This window comes from Malaya genurostris, chromosome 3 (genome assembly GCF_030247185.1).
Source record: "Malaya genurostris strain Urasoe2022 chromosome 3, Malgen_1.1, whole genome shotgun sequence".
Taxonomy (NCBI): domain Eukaryota; kingdom Metazoa; phylum Arthropoda; class Insecta; order Diptera; family Culicidae; genus Malaya; species Malaya genurostris.
This window is the reverse complement of record NC_080572.1, coordinates 39600510-39623358: the sequence shown is the minus strand read 5'-3', so window position 1 is coordinate 39623358 and position 22849 is coordinate 39600510. Positions and strand designations below refer to the sequence as shown.

General features: G+C 38.0%; 1 protein-coding gene across 19 annotated transcripts in view; it reads left to right on the top strand.

Moving 5' to 3' along the window:
* The window catches only part of LOC131439121 (uncharacterized), a 142199-nt gene that overhangs the window by 110000 nt on the left and 9350 nt on the right, over nt 1-22849 (top strand). For 14 of the 19 annotated variants that reach the window (XM_058609760.1, XM_058609757.1, XM_058609756.1 and 11 more), the window contains 4 exons: nt 6822-7055; nt 16829-16965; nt 17028-17277; nt 17494-17750. In XM_058609760.1, coding sequence (XP_058465743.1) covers nt 6822-7055; nt 16829-16965; nt 17028-17277; nt 17494-17750 — 878 coding nt within the window. The remainder of the gene's footprint in view (nt 1-6821; nt 7056-16828; nt 16966-17027; nt 17278-17493; nt 17751-22849) is intronic. The other 5 variants (XM_058609765.1, XM_058609768.1, XM_058609766.1 and 2 more) reach the window with 1 other exon arrangement.

The window sequence follows — 22849 nt, the reverse complement described above, 5'->3', positions numbered from 1 at the left end:
TTGGTGGAGTACGTCGGGCCGATCAGACATACTTCGCGCTCTTTGCGATACTTAAGGTTTTTTTTGGGATTCCAAAAGTTTTTATTATTTTTACGTTTCGTCTTTGACTCATCAGTGCAGAGCAGTTCAAATTGAACTGCTTAGTGCTAAACTCGGCAGTTCAATTTGAACCGCTAAGCAGACGTAAAGTTTCTGCTACTTACAGAACACTTTTTGTTTTGCAACGAAGTGCAATGTCTTTTCTGACGTGCCGAACGAAAACGTGTTTTCGACTATTTCTGGCCGATGCAGGTATGGTCATTTAGGGGTTAGCCAAATTTTGTGCTAGGGCACATAACCGTTTTTATTATTTTTACGTTTCGTCTTTGACTCATCAGTGCAGAGCAGTTCAAATTGAACTGCTTAGTGCTAAACTCGGCAGTTCAATTTGAACCGCTAAGCAGACGTAAAGTTTCTGCTACTTACAGAACACTTTTTGTTTTGCAACGAAGTGCAATGTCTTTTCTGACGTGCCGAACGAAAACGTGTTTTCGACTATTTCTGGCCGATGCAGGTATGGTCATTTAGGGGTTAGCCAAATTTTGTGCTAGGGCACATAACCGTTTTTATTATTTTTACGTTTCGTCTTTGACTCATCAGTGCAGAGCAGTTCAAATTGAACTGCTTAGTGCTAAACTGATGAGTCAAAGACGAAACGTAAAAATAATAAAAACGGTTATGTGCCCTAGCACAAAATTTGGCTACCCCTAAATGACCATACCTGCATCGGCCAGAAATAGTCGAAAACACGTTTTCGTTCGGCACGTCAGAGAAGACATTGCACTTCGTTGCAAAACAAAAAGTGTTCTGTAAGTAGCAGAAACTTTACGTCTGCTTAGCGGTTCAAATTGAACTGCCGAGTTTAGCACTAAGCAGTTCAATTTGAACTGCTCTACACTGATGAGTCAAAGACGAAACGTAAAAATAATAAAAACGGTTATGTGCCCTAGCACAAAATTTGGCTAACCCCTAAATGACCATACCTGCATCGGCCAGAAATAGTCGAAAACACGTTTTCGTTCGGCACGTCAGAAAAGACATTGCACTTCGTTGCAAAACAAAAAGTGTTCTGTAAGTAGCAGAAACTTTACGTCTGCTTAGCGGTTCAAATTGAACTGCCGAGTTTAGCACTAAGCAGTTCAATTTGAACTGCTCTGCACTGATGAGTCAAAGACGAAACGTAAAAATAATAAAAACGGTTATGTGCCCTAGCACAAAATTTGGCTAACCCCTAAATGACCATACCTGCATCGGCCAGAAATAGTCGAAAACACGTTTTCGTTCGGCACGTCAGAAAAGACATTGCACTTCGTTGCAAAACAAAAAGTGTTCTGTAAGTAGCAGAAACTTTACGTCTGCTTAGCGGTTCAAATTGAACTGCCGAGTTTAGCACTAAGCAGTTCAATTTGAACTGCTCTGCACTGATGAGTCAAAGACGAAACGTAAAAATAATAAAAACGGTTATGTGCCCTAGCACAAAATTTGGCTAACCCCTAAATGACCATACCTGCATCGGCCAGAAATAGTCGAAAACACGTTTTCGTTCGGCACGTCAGAAAAGACATTGCACTTCGTTGCAAAACAAAAAGTGTTCTGTAAGTAGCAGAAACTTTACGTCTGCTTAGCGGTTCAAATTGAACTGCCGAGTTTAGCACTAAGCAGTTCAATTTGAACTGCTCTGCACTGATGAGTCAAAGACGAAACGTAAAAATAATAAAAACGGTTATGTGCCCTAGCACAAAATTTGGCTAACCCCTAAATGATTCCAAAAGTGTTTTCGTGCTTTAAAAACTACATTAGTTTTCCAATGCTTTTGCGTAAAACCAAGCACCATTATTTACAGTGAATATCATTTACACTGTAAACAATTGTCTGCATCACATTTGGTTCTCTGACTAATGGGTGGGTATTTTGTAGAATACAACACTACGTATTTTCATACTCCTCAATTACTTTATGATTTCGCAAGCAAAATAACAATAAATTATTGACAAATTTACGGTTACAAGTTTTTTCAAATGTTTGATTTGATTTTTTATTACGAAATCATAAAAGAACGTTTTACGTGAATGTCTGTTCGAGTTATCTCAATTTACAAAGTGGTTCGAGATTCGCTACGATTTTTCAACACAGATATCGAGTATTATTGATACTATTTGCGTTCACTTCAATCGTGTTTTGTTTCCAAACAGCAAAAGATACTGTAAGCGAAACGAATCATTGCAAGGCTTAGCTAAATATTATTCTCTGATTAAACTAAACTGATTTTATAACACTCATTTGATGATTCGAAGCATCGCATCAAGCATGTCTATCCGTTATGTTGTTGTTATATCCTTTCAAATATTAAAGCCAGTCGGACTCACAGTGCTCCGAAAGATGAATATAGTAACACGAGAAGACAGAAGTTGCTTTCATGAATGGCACGTTATTTTTCGGTGACTTTTACTTCAATTTTTGCGATCTTCAAAATGTTTCCTTCGTGCTTATTGAGACAAATGGTGGTTTATCGGGACACTGTTTGTAAACGTACATTCGAAAATATATCAAATCATTCAATTATCATAAGTTCGACATATTTACTAAAGCAGAAGGAATAAATATCTGCATGAAGTATCAACCATGAACTATGGTTAACAACACTGAGATGAAACATCTCAGCCTCGTCGGTTTGATCGAGCTATATTTTTTCTTGAATTTCTCAATTGCACGCCCTATATAGAAAACAAAGATGTATCCCACGTCCAAATTATGTTATATTATACATTTAAATCAAAGGAACACCGTTGTTTACGTTAAGTTACGTAATGTTCCTCTTTTATATGCGTGTTTATGGCTAGGTCAAATAGAAGTCACGCTAAATTGAATGTGAAATGTTGCAGCAGATAGTTTCAAACTCTTTTGTGATTAGCCATCTTTTCAGGTCTGAGAACAGATAATAGCCCGAGGGAGCCAAATGAGGTGAATCAAATGGTAAAAATAACTTTTTTTCACTGGCTTCAACAATACCCATTAAAACTAGCTGTTGAAGATTTGTATTTTTCAGAAATAGTCCACGAATAATATACCATGACAATCTCAGAAAACCGACGCTATGAGCCTCCCTAAGCCACTCTTACTAGCTTCAGTTTATTATGGTGCACTCGTTATGTTCTCTGGTGCGTAATGCAGGTTTCTTCAACAGCTATCCATTGACAAACACGTTTCTAAAGTGTGCTTGCATTCGTATATTTGGTTCGACTAAAATATGATGTGTGCGTTCAGTACAAATCCTTGCTAGCTTGCCCCCTTCACTTTTCGGTCGGCCAACGCCATTTCATTGTTTTGAACCATCGGCGGTAGAGTTTCGACCACCACGAAGCAATCGAAACCAATATTCCATGATGTAATTTAAAGTAGTCCCAGCCCCGTAATATTTACCCAACTTTTCGAAAAATCCTTTTTTGCCTTTCTCTATAGAATGGAATTAGTTGCTGGCAAAATCAACTTTCGAACGAAGTGCAGCGATTCATAGTGTTATATATCATTTGACTCAGCTCGACGAGATTGGAAAATGTCTGTGTGTGCACACTTAAATTTTCTTACTGACAAAAAATGCCGAAATTTGCACAGCCGAGTGCTCGGTAATCGTCTCGGCAAAAAGTATAATTATTGAGAATCTCGGCAATCCAAAAATTGGTTTATATAATTAGGGAAGGTTTGATTCAGACTACTAATTTAAAAAGCTGACATATGCGCATAAAAAATTTGTAGTGTCTTGGTAACCTATTTTTGCAACCGCAGATGTCCTTCGTGGATCGCAAAAGTGATCCATATTGATATATAGTATATTTAATACAATGCAATTCTGAACGGAATAATTCTACGGAATGGAGTTGCTTCTGTATTGATTTTTTTATTTTACTTAGGCATACTGGCCTTTCTGGAAAAGCGCTGGCATTATTGTCCAAAGAATCGACTTCTGGTTTGAATAAGCGTTGAGAAACTTATTTCCCACGCAGCCCTTCAGGGTTCGATTGAGGTCAAAAATATATGAGGTCTGGCCCGAAGAGACAACTGACCTTTAGATTAAAATCTTTATAATCGACACAAAAAAGTCTTTGAAAAGCTTGTTACAGGTTCAAGTAGTTTTGAGAAAGACTTGAAATCGATGTGACCCTACACAGAAAAACATGTTTTAATCCACCTAGTGATGTAATGATGCCTTTCTCATATCAATCATACTAGCATGCGTAATACTGTGATATACTTCAAAACAAATTTTTTCTATTCTCGAAAGAATAACCGGAAATATTTTGTTTGGCCGTCTGATCTGTTACCGTAGGATCTAATTCCGGACACAGCAGAAGATACTCACATTGGCTAACATAAAATAATCGATTATTGTAAATATCCATGTTATTAAATTAAATAAATATGTAGGGGAATTGTTCAAAAATATGTATATTTATAGAGCTAGAATTAAATCAATATTCCACTCCCAAATAACGGTCAGTTTAAATAAAAAAAAAATATTGTAACGCATATACCTCCAAACACTGCACACAGGAAGGTACTGGATAGGAGGAATAGGTGGGCATTGGATTAACGGGTGGAATCAGGAAATAGAAGTTAATGGAGGGAAAAAGAGGTGATAGTCAAGATAGAGCAATGGGCAAATGGGTTTAAGTCGCTCTTTTCCTCTTTATACACCGAGCACTTAAGCCAGTACAGAGTACAGAGTTAGATGTCTATGAAGTTATTTGTGACAAGCCAAATAGTGAACAAATATTTGATAAGCCGAATTTGAAACGCGTCAGGTAACAAATTATGGACCTGCTACGACAAAACCCTTATACCTCCCCTACACAACCATCAGGACCCATTAAATTCGAGCTGGAATTTGGGCTTCAGAGTTTGGTTGAACACGCTAGTTCCCTAACGGACCCGAGCGGACAAACTATTTATCGTGGCTATTCCACCACCACTCGAAATATCGGCCAAACGACCTCCAATTGAACGTGCGTTAATCTACGAAAGCGTCGGCCTTTGATCAGCAGCAACGTCAACGGCACCACCAGGGCCGCCGAGAGAAAAATCGGGCCCGGGGGGACTGCAATATTACGGGCCCCTAAACATGAGAATTGAAAAACATTGTGAGCATGGAAATATTATCGAATTTTGAAATCGAAATCTTTAAATTCATTATTTTAACAAAATAACTCACAAGCCAAATCTGTTTCGATTTTTGATTTTTAATGTAGAATGAAAAAGTAATTTTGAATCTTCAAATTTCTGGCCCCCCTGAAAAAGTCCGCCCTTCCTCCCCCCCCCCTTCGGTGACCCTGGACACCACCGATCAATAGTATCGTCGAAGTAGCCAGTACCCTTGTCCTTGGATGGTCCTTGCAGCCATCCTTGAGAATAAAGCCTTTCAAGCTCGAGCTAGCTATAGTAAAAGAGGCAATTGAAACCTGCCCAAACGGTCCCCTCGGCATGATCAGGGGCTTGGGGTTTTGTCTCGGTCCTTCTGATTGAGAGAGTAACAGATCCGGATGTAATTCAGGGATTTCGTATATCATTTGAACCCGAGTTTGTGAAAATCATTTGAACCCGAGTTTGTGAAAAACCATCGCTGAGAAAAGTGAGTGAGATCCATTTGGGAAAATTTGATTACTGATTTGAAACCGGGAACCAGGATAGCCGGAATCGGTTTGTTTGGTCGTCTACTGATAATGACTACCGATTGATGTAATTTTAAGGCTGATTTAAAAAAAATACGAGTTTAGTTTGTTCAAGTGATGGTATAAAATTTTAACACACTTTACCCTATAATTCCTGAACCGGAAGCTCGATACAGATGATATTCAGAAGTTTCGTATAGAACCATAAGACTGTTCATTTGAATTTAAGCGTGTATAAATCGGTCACGCCATCTCGAAGAAAAGTGAGTAAGTAATATGAAATTGGAATTTTTACACTAATCACACTATAATTCCGGAATCGGAGATCAGATTCCAGTGAAATTCAGAAGTTTTGTAAAGGACCATAAGACCATTCATTTCAATCTAGGTTTGTAAAAATCTGAGAAAAATTAGAACACATGTTTTTATTCTTTTTTCAAATTTTACCCCAAAACTCTGGAGCCGGAATTCAGATCCAAACAAAGCTCGAGAATTTTGTATGGGATCACAAGGCCTGTGTATATTACCACATAAATTTCCAGGAACTAAGAGCGATCAGTGTGCGGCGTGGATAAATTTACTGCATCAACTAATGCATTGTTTTTTTCTGTAAGACTGAATGTTTAAACTCATAACGCTTACTCAAAATGGATTATAAAATGAAGTGCTGTGATGCAGTTAAATATTCAATTTCATAAACCAAATATGAGCGTATCATTTTGAAAATTTACAATTGTATATTCTGTAGCTGCCTGAAAAAAGTTTCAGCTGCATTCTGATAAAATTTAACCAGATATGACGAGTCCGAAGTTTTGATATCGATTGACTCAAGCCATTTTGTTATAAGAAAAGTATTACACATTAAAGGTTGGTTCAAAGGTATTTAGAATTGGCGGTGTATTATCTTTCAATCACCCCTTGGTCCTTTGCCCTCGAACCAATAAAATCAGTATGTTTAACCTGTCCTACTAGTGGGATGTACAGATAGAACCAATTTGCCAAAAAATTAAGTCCCATTACATTTACCCACAGCAAGGATGTGTGCCCAATTTGGTGCCTTTTTGAAAGCCGACCGAAAAGAAACAATTTGAATGTACAAATGTATATACTTGTTCGCAGAACTCCGCTGTACACCAATATCGGGTTTTCAGTTTCCCCCACAAACGCCACCCGTGAGCATAGCCACCACAAACATCATCACCAACACAACCTCCACCGATGGTGCAGTGGAAGCAGCATTCGCACAACAGCCCCTGATAGACCGTAGACTTTCCTCGTCTATGATGCGCAATTGGTGGGGTGGCTCCCCGGGCCGAAAATCCGATCTCGCCGCGCCCGCTACCGCCAGGCAAGGTTTGAATAATTACGATTAGTACAATTGCTCACCAAACATTTCCAAAACATCCCGAATCTTTGAACATTTCATCTTGGTTGCCAACTTCAAACTGATACACTCGACTCCATCAGTTGATACAAAATGCTTACGATACTTTTTAACTGCCAAAACAGAAAGGAAAACGGGTTGAAATAACTCGAACTAGGTGTCACATAAAAGCTAACAACCGTCGATTAGGATGATGATGATGATGATGATAATGTGGATCGTCGTCGTCCTTCCGATGATGATGATCTGTTTGCGGTCGTGGGAGCTATTCGATGGTGTGCTTACTGTTATGGGCACTGATAACAATCCTAAAACTAGAAAAAATACTAACTGCAACGATTTGTTTGTTTGTTTTATTTTGTTTTTAGTGTTTGCTGCTTGAGGCCAGATGCTCTTTTGCTTTTATTAACCTTAAGATGGAAAAAGATTGATTCACAATCTTATTGCGGTTGTGTCATTTTTATTTTCTACACTTCGATGCTTCAACCAACGTTTGCGGATGAAAATGGCAATATGCGAAGAAGTTTTCTATAGAATAAGTTGCCTCAAGTAAATCGAATCGAAACGATTTTGTTCGACATAAGACCTTTTCATGCAATCAAAATCCTTTCCACTTCAATGTGCTTAAAGAGATAATAAATGGATCGTGTGATTAGATTCATAGCATCAATCAGTTTGAATTGAATCCGGTGTTGAAATCTGATTCTCCAACTATGTTGGCAGAAATTTCTATATGTACATACAAATCACTCTCCGAACACAGGTGAACCACAGAGAACAGACATCCAAGTAGAGATCTCAATGTGTGTAAAAAATTTAACGGTTACTTGGCAAGGCCGAGAGGCGCTTTGAGCTGCCCAGCAATCGCTTGTCGGCTATTGCGTTCGAGCTTGCGTGCAATGGCAATCCATGCATACTAAATCGTAGGCAACAGTGAAAACGAATTTCCACTTGTAAGATATAGCAGACGATGATATTCAGGTGTCGGTAGTGCAATATGCAATAACAATATGCAATGTAAACACAGCGAAAAAAAAACATTCTGAATATTGATAATAGAGACAAAAGATTTGGTTTAAATTAGAAAATTGATTATATTATTAAATTGAGCCCAGTTAAACGCTATTTAGCATGAATTCAATTTATAAAAGTAACAGGAGTGCAGGGTTTTACGTAGCGTTTGAACCAGTCCTCTGCTGAGAAGCTATGTTGGCGATGATAGCGCTTGGCAGAGCGCCCTTCCACCTAGCTGATTTGAACTTCTCTGCATGAAATTCAAGTAAATGGTGTCAGTGTTGGTGATTGCCGAAAATTTGACAGAAGCTGCTCGACATTTATCAATATTGTATACAACATTTCTAATCCGGTAAAAGATGCTACAAGAACTCGAGTCTCTCAATGCATGAACCGCGAGAGAATTTTTCTACATTTCTTCGCTCCACTTCATACTCTGAGTATTTCACGGCCCTCAAAAAAACAGTCTGATAACGATTGGTGCTGTGTGGAATTTACCAAGAGAGAATCGCAAGTTGACAATTATCGCGGAAATCGAATCGATGATTCAACTTGATGATTCTCATACTAGGTTGCAATATTTCAAAATCCTTGTGTGAAGCATTCACATACATTTTCTTAGACACAACTTATACAAAGGTTATATGCACATAGTTAGAATGAGCGACAATAGTAAAATGATTATATTGCAATTATCCACTTCCCATACAGAATCGGATCGCAAAACGAGAATAAGCGACCGTTTGTTCCTTCAGAGAGAATCCCCACAGCAGCGTGCTAATCTTTGATTCTCAGAATCTGTCATCGAGAGAAATTCGCTCTCACACTGGTGTCTATTCTATGTTAAATTAACCATGCCGGTTTTTTGTTGCTGCTATGATATCCATCTCTCTTTGATGGCACTGATTTAATCGTGTGAAAAGTTGCTAGTGAGCGTTCTTTGGTACGATAAAAGCCATCCTTGAATGGTGTTAATAGTTATGAAATTGCAGAATGAAACATGCTTTGTAATTACATTATATTTGTTTTTAATCACAACATGGCATATTAATATTAATTTGAAATTTATTTCAATACATAAGTACATCACATCACCATATGGATTTCAGTGCAAATCGCTGCATGGCTGATAATCGTGAGAATCATTTTGAATGAGTATCATTTCGCAACACTTAGTGACGGTACAAAAAATTTTACACACTTTACCCTATAACTCCGGAACCGGAATTTCGTAATTGTCAAAATCGGTTCAGCCATCTCCGAGAAAACCTAGTGAGGTTATTTGACACATATACGCACAAAGACATTGCTCAGCTCGACTGACTGAGTCGAATGGTATATGACAATATTTACTAGTCGATTTATCAAGTGATTGTATAACCTTTCTATATGAGAAAAGCAATATTATTTACATATATGCTGTGGTCACAAATGATTATACTGATACTAATAGCAATAATAAATTTCCAATCATAAAGCTTGTTTTATTATGCTGCTTGAAAAGTATTACTAGCCATTTAACTTGAATTTGTATACAGCAGTAACAAAGGGCAAATGTTTTTGTTTGGTTTCATTTTCGTTTAATTGACTCAATCGAAATAGTACGTGAGAGGAAAATCAACCAGCTTTAATTCAAACAAAATCTAAACTTGTCTCTAAAATCAACATTTGAATGGAATGTATATTTTTACAACACAGATATTTTGAATCTATTTGAACTACAGGTTCTGGCTCTGAATAAGGATTGTGAAAAACTCCAATATGAAACTTGCATCGATTTCTCATGAAATGTTAATGAGAAAGGCATCATCACCTCACTTAAAAAATATTGAAACAAGTTTTTTATCTTAATTCCACTACACTTTATATAAAGGGTGATTTTTTAAGAGCTTGAGAACTTTTTTAAACAATAAAACGCATAAAATTTGCAAAATCTCATCGGTTCTTTATTTTAAACGTTAGATTGGTACATGACATTTACTTTTTGAAGATAATTTCATTTAAATGTTGACCGCGGCTGCGTCTTAGGTGGTCCATTCGGAAAATCCGCTTTTTTATCGACAAATTTTGTTCAGCGATGAGGCTCATTTCTGGTTGAATGGCTACGTAAATAAGCAAAATTGCCGCATTTGGAGTGAAGAGCAACCAGAAGCCGTTCAAGAACTGCCCATGCATCCCGAAAAATGCACTGTTTGGTGTGGTTTGTACGCTGGTGGAATCATTGGACCGTATTTTTTCAAAGATGCTGTTGGACGCAACGTTACAGTGAATGGCGATCGCTATCGTTCGATGCTAACAAACTTTTTGTTGCCAAAAATGGAAGAACTGAACTTGGTTGACATGTGGTTTCAACAAGATGGCGCTACATGCCACACAGCTCGCGATTCTATGGCCATTTTGAGGGAAAACTTCGGAGAACAATTCATCTCAAGAAATGGACCGGTAAGTTGGCCACCAAGATCATGCGATTTGACGCCTTTAGACTATTTTTTGTGGGGCTACGTCAAGTCTAAAGTCTACAGAAATAAGCCAGTAACTATTCCAGCTTTGGAAGACAACATTTCCGAAGAAATTCGGGCTATTCCGGCCGAAATGCTCGAAAAAGTTGCCCAAAATTGGACTTTCCGAATGGACCACCTAAGACGCAGCCGCGGTCAACATTTAAATGAAATTATCTTCAAAAAGTAAATGTCATGTACCAATCTAACGTTTAAAATAAAGAACCGATGAGATTTTGCAAATTTTATGCGTTTTATTGTTTAAAAAAGTTCTCAAGCTCTTAAAAAATCACCCTTTACTATCACTTGTCACAACATACGTCAAGATACTGCACATTTGAAAGGTCAAAATTTAAGATTCTCTAATGACAAGAAGATCTAGGAAGGGTTTTCTTCTTCAAACATGAATTTGATGTTTTTGTGAATGTTGTTGTTTCGAAAATAATGTTTTGGTCTATACGTTTGAAAATATCATTAAATTCTCTTCCAAATTTACGATACACAACTCCAATAGGAACGGGGATAGAGAGTTCCTCTGCAATTGTTTGTAAAATTCATCCCTGAACTGAAAATAAATAAATCTATACAAAGCCGAGTTAGGTTGAGTTAGGTTGAGATTTTGAGTTCATAACAGGGACACTTGGAAATTAAGCGGTTCCGTCGAAAGAGACCATTTTTTCGTCCTCTTCAATTTCACCCGATTTTTAAAGTTCGTTTGCGAAATCTAGCGTATTTGAGAAGATTTGAATTCTTTTACTAGTCATCAGTAAATAAATTTAAATTTAATTTTTTACACTAATTGGGAATTTTTTATAGCAACCTAAGAACCTTTTGATCAAAATTTGTGAAAATCGTTTCGGCCATTCTGGAATCCGTCGAAATCTTTACTGCTACTCAACGCGATGCAACGCAGATAAACGCGCATAGGTTAGATATCTTTGTTACTACACAATAATTAATTAACGGAATGTTTATATTTCTACAAAGAAATTCATTACACCTTCCACAAAGCGGACAAATGAAATTGGTCAATATAAACAGGAAACCGCTTTAGAATAGAGCCGGGCAAAACAGTTCATTTCAAAGAACAGTTCAGTGGTGCAGAGTTCTGTTGAATGAACTAGTTCTCCAGAGCCGTTCGTTCGTTCTATTCATAGTTGGTTTGTTTGTTCAAATGTCCCGGGTTGGCGGTTCAATGCATAGGACGCTGGTCTTACAAGCCAGTTGTCGTATGTTCGAGCCCCGACCTGGAAGGATTCTTAGTGTCAGTAGGATCCATAGCCATGCAATGATTCTGCATTGTTTGTTCAAAGACTAAATGAGAACTTACTTTTGTAAGTTTAAGCGAGGAAAAAAAGGTCCCTCGAAGTAGAACTGAGGTTTCGTTACGAAACTGTCTTAATAGTACCGTTCTTGAAAAAAGGTTGAGCGATCTCAAAAAACAAAAAAAAAGATCCCTCGACTTTGAACTAAGGATCTACCTTTCTCGAAAAAAGAACTATAGCTCGTTCATTCTTTCAAAGACACTAGTTCTTTTGAACCGTTCGCGAACGAATTGCCCATCTCTACTTTAGAAGATTAAAACACTTTAGTAACCAATTCCCACAAAGCATGGTTTCATATAAAATAACCTGTAAAACAAAATACCAGAATGTTATCACGTTTTCCGATCTGTTGCCTGTCGCATTGAAACGAAAGCAAACAAAAGTTCATATATACCCTTTTATTTCGATATTAATGTGCATATTAATGACGCATCTGGAACTACCCATTAAGATGTGCTGTACACCTCTTAAGGGGTAGTTCCAGATGCGTCTAAAACTACCGGTTAATGCGAGAATAACGATTCCATTATCTTTGTATAAGGTTTCTTAATTCAATTTCAGTTTCACGCAGGCATATCGACGTATACTTATCCATTATTTTATATTTAAATTTTCGAAATCATTGATCAAATGCTTAAGCGAACGTCAAGTGCAATGTAACTATGAACTGTGTGTAAAACTTGCTCAATCAGCGTGGCGAACACTTGCAGATTCCACCACTTTCACTGAGCCCCAATTTTGAGTGCAACATTCACTTCACGCTAGATTTTTGTTTTGCTGGTGGTTAAAATGACAAATTTTTTTTTGTTTCATTCCGATCAAATTCTCGTGTGATTTATGCGACATGGAAATAAATTTGTCTCTAACACTTAGGGGAATCGTGTGATAAGTGTTAAATTTTTTGTAATTGGAATAATTCTATGACAGGCCGGAGAATTTTGTTATCGTTCCGGAACGTAGTGGAACGTTTTGAAAGATCGCGACGAACAGTCGAGAAGGTGGCAGTAATGTTTCGAAAGTATAGCAAATTTGAAATTTATCTCCCTTCATCCTAAGTTTGTCACCAGATTAACATTAACATGACACATAATTTTTACAACAATTTATTGACAGCTTCGTCCAAGAATTGAAAAATAAGTAGATGCGTGGAAACTTAAATTTTGACTACGTGCATTTTATATGAAATTGAGTCTCATGTCATTTTCGAGTTATGTTCAATGAGAATGTTAGTTTGTCATCCATCACGATGCAACACTACCGTGTGAAGTTTTCACAGTGATGCTTTGCTATTCATTCCGGTTCGGGGCGATGCACCCTGACATATTACAATCGAAAAATGACAACACAAGAGGAAAAAAATACAACACTAAATCTTGACAATACTTGGTTTAATGGATTAGGCAGAGTAATGAAGCTTATTTAAAATAACAAAACAGTTAGCAGATTTTTAAATTTGATTAATGTTACTTTCAAGCTATAATATCATTTTTTCAAACCAGTTTCTTCTTTCAACATAAACAATGATCTCTGTTTGATGTGAATTAAAATTTTGGTCTACCCAAACGAAAAAAAAACAGTTCTTCCAGCTGACTTTATTGTAGAATTAAATTGCCTATTTATTGCATATCGACAAAAGTTAAGTTGATTTTATAGGAAACATCTCTGTTGATTAAATTCTGCTTAAACTTTATGTTGAGAAAAAATTTGATTTATTTTATCTGTGATACTATTTGTATAATGATACAACCAAAATTATTGTTGATACGGTTCAATCAGTTTTATGTCTTGACCAATTTTTTTCATCTGTGAATGAACAAAAAAGTTTGTACGCATTTTAAAGGAAATTTTTTTTCTGCTTATTTTTTGTCTTGGGACTTTTCAACACTTCAAGTGCAAGTATTGCTAATTAAGAATATTAGAAACTGCATAATGATGGATAACACATTTTCGTTACAAAAAATATTTGTTGCAGGATATCTCTATCTTGGCCGGACTGCCAAGATAGAAATATCCTGGAATCGTTGTATACTATATACAGTGATATACCAGTACTTGATTGTGGTATGTAAATAATTGGATTTTTATAAATGTGAGTATTAGGAATCAGAAATCAGAACTAATTGGCTCAAGTGACACGTTCCCCTAGTTGTTCGGAGATTTGTGCCTTGCAGTGGCTTCTCATCATTTTCCAGATGGAAAGGGAAGAATAAAAGGAACATGGAAGGGAAATGTGAAGTGGGTGAGGTGGGAAACAGTACAAAACAAAAAGAGCTAAATCGTTCTGCATCCATCTCGGGAGGATTTAGAGATTTTACTGAAGCGACTGCATTCTCAGAAGAATACAGAACGATTCGCATTATATATGAGCAGAAATTAATTCGGCAACCATAAGGGATAGAAAACTATCTGCTAAAGCCATTTAATGTCAATTAATAAAGGATTCATTCACTCCAAGAGAAACGATGAACCGCTCTGACTATAGCTCCTTACCACATTGAGTGAGAAAAGATAGAAAATCCTTCAATTTCAGCTCCCCATACACATATTCAACCATGTATGCGGAACCAAAAACCCGGATACGTAGTTGCGTCAATGCGGGATAGTTACATATCAGATGCTATGAAGTACGCAATTAAAATTTTGAATACTAGCCATGTGATGGTTGAGTTTGCAATTTCCAGTCAGAGCTCTAACAAGAATCCTGCAATGATGCTTTGAAAAATTCAACCAACATTTTGACATTTTCAGATTTAAATCTGGTAAAAATGCTGTTTTCTGAGCGCGCCAATAGCAGGCATGTTTGGATGTAGCCCAAGAACGAATCCTGTGTTTATCCAACTAGTTGACTGTGATAAAACTAGATCTTACATTCGTGGTACCAGCTCTAACCAATTTTCAGCATCCGAATTTTCAACGGCGGGTGAGATCCCAACTCTATCATCCGTCGTATGAAGTTTTGTCTCGTAGGATGAAGATGCAATAGTTACATCATCCCGCATTTGAAACTCCTCAGTGTTCAAAAGAGATAAGAAAGATTAAGTAGGATATCACACTTCGCCTGGCAGCGTGATGAGCTAACACTATAAACAATTAAGTATTGTATGAGAGCAAATAAATAGAAATAAATTTACTATTGATGGCTTTAGCTCCACTGGAACTTATATAGTATGAAAATTTGAAGTCATCGCTCGGCGATTACCGGTTACACGGCAAATATGCCGAAAAATAGACATATTTTCTGTCTATGCCTTCAATTAGTCAGTCTAACTGTGACACAGCGTTTTGTGCTCAGTAAGGGCAAAGCCCACAAATGTTCCGTTTACGACTGCCTTTTTTAGGCTCATGCAGTTATTCAGTAATCGACACGGAAATACACTTTGATTTGCGAGCTCCCGTTTCAGTGACCTTTTACGACATGGAACAGGAAACCAGTGGATCAATTCTTGGTTGAAATAATACCGCCGGATGACACACGGCTTACCTGTTTGGTGGACTTATACCATCGGGACAGGTGAACCGTAGTGTTATTCTTAGCCAGTTGAGAACCGCTACCGATACTACACGGTTATCTAGGCTGCTCAAATAGAGAATCATTGGATACTACAAAAAGTAATATACCAGTATTTGATTGTGGTATGTAAATAGTTGGAATTTTATAAATGGAACTTCTAAAATATATAAAAATCGAAGAAAAAATGTATCAGAAACAATCCTCCAAATTATTTTGAAAAAAATCATTTTACTGTTAAAAACAAAACAGAATATAAGATTTTCTCAAACAACAAATACTAATTATTTTAGGCTTATATTTTACTATTTATTTCAACCACCAAGATCATAAATAAACGGCATAAATATAACCTTTGTCTAAAGTTAGTTCATTTTGAACTGATTTTGCAAGTTAAATTTAGTATGAATTCGGTTTTCGAGAAATTGACAGGAGCGCACAGCATTCAGTCTAGCTGATGTAATTTACTTAATACGTTGTTTCGATGTAACAACGTGCGATTTATCTCCAATGTTTCTCGAAAACAGAAAATTATTGCGTTCGATGTTCAGTACGCCTAAATTTTTTTACATCGATTGAGTATCACATCGAGTTTATTACAATTCTTTTTTTTTGCTGTGTATAAATGTACTCCAAAATAATGTGGAACAAGGTTGTATGCATAAAAATGCTGAACGTTTTTTTTCTATCAAACTTCAAATTATAATAAATAATAACATTCACTAGAACCCACCCATAAAATCATCAACCAAATATTTAAAGTATACCACAACAAAAGATCAATTGGAAAAACAACCATTCGATGGCTTAGAACAATCTGAAAATTGTGAGCGGTATGGTTCAAATATGGCTGAAATATCTATTCGCTCAACGGAATACCAGTGAGATTAAGTGCAACTAAATTTTCTATAGGCGGAAAAAATGCATCGAATCACTGAGTGACCTTTGTAGGAATTGTTTTCAAAAACAATCAACTCACATTATTGAAGTCGCACGACATTTCACCGAGTGAGTTACAACTATGCACAGTTGCAAAGGCTTACAAATGGAGAAAGGCTGTTCTGGCATGTTGTTCTCTAATTCGTGGCACATTAATTTGTGTTGACATGTGTGTGTGTGCGTGTGTGTGTTTGAATGACTACCAAGTATAAACTGGAATTGCGATACGTTGCATGTTTTTGGGTTCAATGTTTTGTAATGACTTTATTTTCAGAATGCTTCGGTTGAAATTTTGTTGTAAATAAAATATGATTTAAATATGATTTCAAAAGTAGTGCGCCACGACCCAAACCAGTTATAATATCACTTGACTGATGTACTATTTGTTTTCTCTTTGCACTTTGTTTCCGTTTCCTTCTCAAACTGCAACTGAATGCAAATTGGTCAATCACATGCAGTTAGTTTCGGTGGCCAACCCGGAACCGGAGGCTTCGTTAGTTCCCGAAGCGAACCCATCTCACTGGCAACGTTGGATAAGGACTGCTTTATCATTCCGGTGCACAGTCTAGATCGGTTTCTACCTGCCGGAATTCCCGTGTGTATAATAGTATTTTCTCTCGTATAACGAATTAATATGGATCTGCAATATTCCCCTAGCTACCAACCCCGGAGACGACCGATCCTTCCCAAGTCGGTCCACTCAGTGTTCTTGAAGTGTCTGATCCCAAAATTTGTATCCTAGCACATTTGATGAGTCCACTGGAACCAATCGATCCCCTACTGGAGTCACCCCTGGCTCATCCTCTGACAAAACAGCGAGCAGTTGCTTCGGAACTGCTGAATGAAATACAGCAGGCGAACAATGCTGTCAGTGGTATGCTGCTAGCCAACATGGAACGAAGTTCGGGTGAGTATTTGGTATACATACATATTCGTGCTACTAATGGATCTTCCAATCGATATTTTGATACTGTGCTTTATAGCTCGGATCTATGCCTTAAATATACAGAGTCTCTTTAACCAGTTAGCTACTATACTATCTCGCATGCTGAACTAGATTTGACCTAAACAAACAAAATCATTCAACAAAACTCATTGTTTCTACTTCCTGTTCGTATTACAGCCGAATTTCCCTTCATCGCCTACTATGTGATAAACACCACCCAGACTGACCCGACGCTGTTCTACACTGGAGTCCGGGGAGCCTCACTATCGAAGTTTGAGCCGAAAAACACCCGGTACACCGCAGCTCACACACTGGACCTATACAGTGAGGTAGCATCCATTTGTCGGCCGCCCCTAGCCCTAGCACCGAACGAAATGGGCAGCATTAAAAAGGGCCAAACTCCTTCCACTGGCTACATCATCAGTGTGTATAAGGTAAGCCTGAATTGAATGCTGCTAATTAACCATAAGATAAGGTAGGTTTATCATATCTGCTGAAATGCTGGACCGCATTCCCTTGCAATGATTAAATCGCCATTTGAGATTAGTATATTTTTTACAACTGAGTAAAAATTTCTAAAGTGCTTAAATTTCACTAAACTTTTTACTTAAATTTTCTAAAGAGATCGAAATTAAAGTACCTTCTTCACGCGATTTTTGTTTCTTTTAAATGTTAAAATGTTTTTTCGAATACTCTTTGAGACTGTCTCGTATAAATGTGCAAGTAGTAACTCCAATCTTGGTATATACAGCTTCTTCTTGCGCTTACTAAGATTCTCTAAGCGCGCGACTCGAGATTTTGTCATTACTAATCGCACATGGCCATTCTGTTTAATGGATCGTAAATACAATGCTGCACCGTATGCCTTTTCCGAAGCATCGCAAGATCCGTGAAGTTCGCATGTAATCACATTGTTGTCAAATGCAATCCAGCGAGATACGGAGATTGAACTAAGTCTGTCTAAATAGCTTCTGAACGCCAGCCACTATAACTGTAAATCCTGACTTAATGGTTCATCCGAAGAATACTTTTCTTTCCAAAGCTCTTGGAGAATCATTTTTGCTCGGACGATTATTGACCTTGCCAGTCCATAGGAATCAAAAAGTCGACCCACATCTGATAATACAACGCGATGAGTAATGGGAGTGGTTGGGTTCCAACAAGGCAACTTAAACCAGAACATATCCGATGATGGTTCCCAGATAAGGCCCAGTGTTTTTACAGTTGATGTAGTGTCTATATCTAGGATTGCGCGCTCGTCTCTAAGGTACGATGGGATTCCTTTCAGTATCCGAGATTCGTTAGAGTTCAACTCTCTGAGATTAAATCCAGCTGATCCAAGGAGTGCCAAAACTTCATTGCACAATTTGACACCTTCCACCACTGACGGCATTGTTCGCCTGCTGTATTTCATTCAGCAGTTCCGAAGCAACTGCTCGCTGTTTTGTCAGATGATGAGCCAAGGGTGACTCCAGTAGAAGATCGATTGGTTCCAGTGGACTCATCAAATGTGCTAGGATACAAATTTTGGGATCAGACACTTCAAGCACACTGAGTGGACCGACTTGGGAAGGATCGGTCGTCTTCCTTCCGGTTTGGGCTTTAGTGAGCATGTCATCCACATAAAAAATTTCTTTATAACGTTGGCAGCGACTGGATGCAACCTTTCTCCATCTTCTGCACACTTGTTAAGACACCTTGTGGCTAAGTATTATGCGGAAGATGTTCCGTATGTCACAGTTGTTAATTGATAAGCACGAAAGGGATCGTTAGGACTCTCTCTCTCCAAGAATTCTTAGCAGAGGCTGATCTTGAGCATGGACATTGCTCATGCGATACATTTTATGTACATCACCTATGACTGCGAATTTGTAGAGTCGGAAACGAAGTAAGATAAAGATCACTATTGGTCCGACCATAAGTGTCTCATTCAGTGATACTCCCGCGAATACCACTCTAAGTTTTGTTGTGGTGCTGTCAGGTTTCATGACTGCGTGATGTGGTATATAATATGATGGTTTCTGATCGCTATCAGTGTCATGATTTTGTTTCATGTGACGCATTGAAACAAAATCATTCATGGATGAATTCGGTATAAAAAGCTTTCATTTCTAAATTCGCGTTCAATCGTCTCTCGAGAGCCAGGAAACGTTTGGTAGCAATTGATTTTGATTCTGTTAGTTTTTCTATCATGAAATCCTTTTTTGGAAGTCCAACACGAAATCTTCCAACACTGTCTCTTGATGTCGTTCGCTCAAAGATTGATTCACACATTGATTCTTCGATAGAAAAACAGCTTCTTGTATGACATGATTCCAATTCCCAGAATCTCCATAACTGTTCATAAACTTCATCAGTTGTTATCGACATTGCTACAACTACGTTGTACGAACTAACTGGTGACTCGCTGATCTCGCCTGCTACAATCCAACCAAGCTCGGTGTTACGTAAGATTGCTCCTACTTCATGAAGTTTCAATTGTTCGTTTCGTAATAGCTCATAGAAGATTGATACACCCATTATCACGTCTACTGCTTCGGTCTCGAAAAACCTTGGATCTGCTAGATGAATTCCTGAAGGCATTTTCCAAAGCTATGTTGTGGTAACTTCAGTGTAATTTGAGGCACTACGTAAAATTTCATCTCATGTGCTTCGTATGATGAGCAATGCGACAACACCTTCGCCAGAAACGCCTGCTTAGAAACGGTCATTGAGTTTCCAATTCCCTTAACCGGCAAATTTTCACGGAGGCGTTTGAACTTGAGCTTCTGCGAAACATTTTCAGTGATTATGCAAATCTGTGAACCATTATCTAGTAGTGCTCGAACGAAGATCGTATTTCCTGATCGGTCAGCCAATTTAATGATTGCAGTAGAAAGAAGAGTAGTGTTTCGACGTTGTTCAGAGTTATGTGATGTAGCAGTGTGTAGTGGTGTGACAGGTGTATTAGTGGGAGGAAGCTGTCGTGTGGATTGCGAGACATTCTTGCATGGTCTTGACTTTGACTTTGTACCTGGTTAGTTATACCACTAAGCTGATTGAGTATCACTGGATGCAATAACTGGTTGTGATGTTGACCACACTTATTGCAAGGGTTCCTGTTACAATCTGCTACAAAATGTCCGGGGAGTAGAAAATTGATGCGTAACCCCAGTCTGCAAATGGCAGCTCTCCTGTCAATCACCCTCATTGTACCAAAACGTCGACACTGTTCTAATTAATGAGAATCACCGTTGCAGATTGCGCAATTACCAGTAGTAACTACTTGTACTCTATGCCTCTGCGTGACGAAGTAAATTGCAAGATAGAGCAATGTTTTTCCAAAAATGCCACTAAAGCTGCATACTTTTTTATAAAAGATTTATTTAAGTACAAGCTTTACGTGGCCTGAGCTGAGTTTTTAGCTGAAATTTGTTTTGTATTGGATCTCGTTGTCACTCTTTTTCTAGGGGGAAAGGAGCTTCCATTTCCCTCCAGCGAGGGTTGAGAGGCAGTTTGTTCGTGGTTCGTCTCGTCATCCATTACCGTGGTATTGTTGTTGATTTCGTTGCTAGTTGCTGTAGAAGCGCCTTGTTGTACATTGATTGCAGTTGCTGGTTGGTTGGATGATAAGCTGTTAACTGCAGCTGGTGTACATTGTTCTATAGGGGATACGTTGGATGGTTTCGTTGAAGAGGATACTTCACTGTTGTTGGTGACTGTCACAGGTATACTGGGGTTGCTTGGGGTTGGTGTGAAGGAAGCACCGTTGTCCTTTGATGTGGTTATCTCCTTGTCCAGTTTATCACATGGCTTAACGTAGTGAACAGCTTTTTGGCAATATTGACATCTGATTGTCATAGGTAACAAGTGATTTGCAAGGGATTCTTGTATCCTGACCGAAAGTTACATAAGAAGGTATAGGCCTCTTCAAGCGCATGCGTAACAAACGTACGCCATTTAGAATATCGGGGAAAAAGTTCTTCCACTTTTCTTTTTCGATAGAGAGAATCTCTCCGTATTTGGACATAGTTTTACGAATATAAGGATCGATGACGCTTGAGGGAAGATCATGCACACGCACTTCTATAGCACTATCTTCCATATATACTGGAATGTTGTACTTAATGTTTTCGTGCCCCACATAGTGCACATTATTATTGTCTTTTGCGAATTGAATTGCATCCAACTCTTTATAAAAAAAAAAGAATCTGCGGTCAAAAATGATGGGTGGAACAGGTAGAACGTGATCTGGCGAGCATTGGGCGTGATCGAGGATGGAGAGCGGCAGCCACAAACCGAGTATTGTGGCGTACTATTGTTGATTATGTGTTATTATAAATGTGATGTAGTGCAAATAAATGTATGTACTAAACCAAAATGCCTAAATTGTTTGAATACTCGAATAAGAACGATTTAAATCAGATTACGCAGCTACAGTTTCCCCCATTCAGCTGCCCAGCGACAATTCATTACAGGACGTGCAAGGACGTCCGCTTTCATCGTCAATTTACTTTTTTCCCTCCCGTGCACATCGATTTATTTGTGTATTAGATAGGCAAACACTCGCTCGTTTGCATATCAACAAGGCAAAACGACTACAGTGACATTGTCGCTTTCATTGAACATCTTTTTTCTCAGCTATCACGTACGGCTACTGCACTATACTGAACAACAAAAAAATAAAAACCAATATCGATTCATTATTCTCTACTATTTACTGAAGGATCACCAGTAGCAGTGTAGTTAGTGCAATGAATAGTTACTATTCCGACCGGTATATGTACGCAAACTTTGCACCCAGAGTCAGATGTACGGGGGTACGGGTACCTTTTCAGTACCTTTATACCTTTGTTACCAAATAAAAAAATCCGACGATCTGCAATGTTTCACAACCTCAGCTGGACTTCTATTCAACTACTAGGGTAACAGAGGTACTTTGGTCCACTTTAAGATTGGTTTTATTTTGGCCAACTTTGTAAAAATATCTACCAAATGTTATAATATCTTTTAAAAACCCTTCCGCAATAGGTAATTCAATGTGATTAGCTTCAAATTGATGCAACATGGGTTACTTAACATCGATTAAATCCATAATTTTTTTTGTGGACCAAAATATATGAAGTACCTCTGTTATCCTTGTTTGTGTTTATTCTTTCCATTGAAGATCTATCCGCACAAGGTTGATCCGACCGATCCGAGCTCTCCGGCGCCGACTTTTTTTCTACTTCGGCTATAGCTGAGCTGAGCATGGGTTACTTAACATCGATTAAATCCATAATTTTTTTTGTGGACCAAAATATATGAAGTGGCCAACATACCTCTGTTATCCTTGTTTGTGTTTATTCTTTCCATTCAAGATCTATCCGCACAAGGTTGATCCGACCGATCCGAGCTCTCCGGCGCCGACTTTTTTTCTACTTCGGCTATAGCTGAGCTGAACATACACAGAGCTGCAAATACTTTCAAAATCACATGGAACCATCCTGATACTTTCAAAGAATCTAATCAGCATTACCGTTTACCACGTGATGGTGATGGTTTTGACATATCA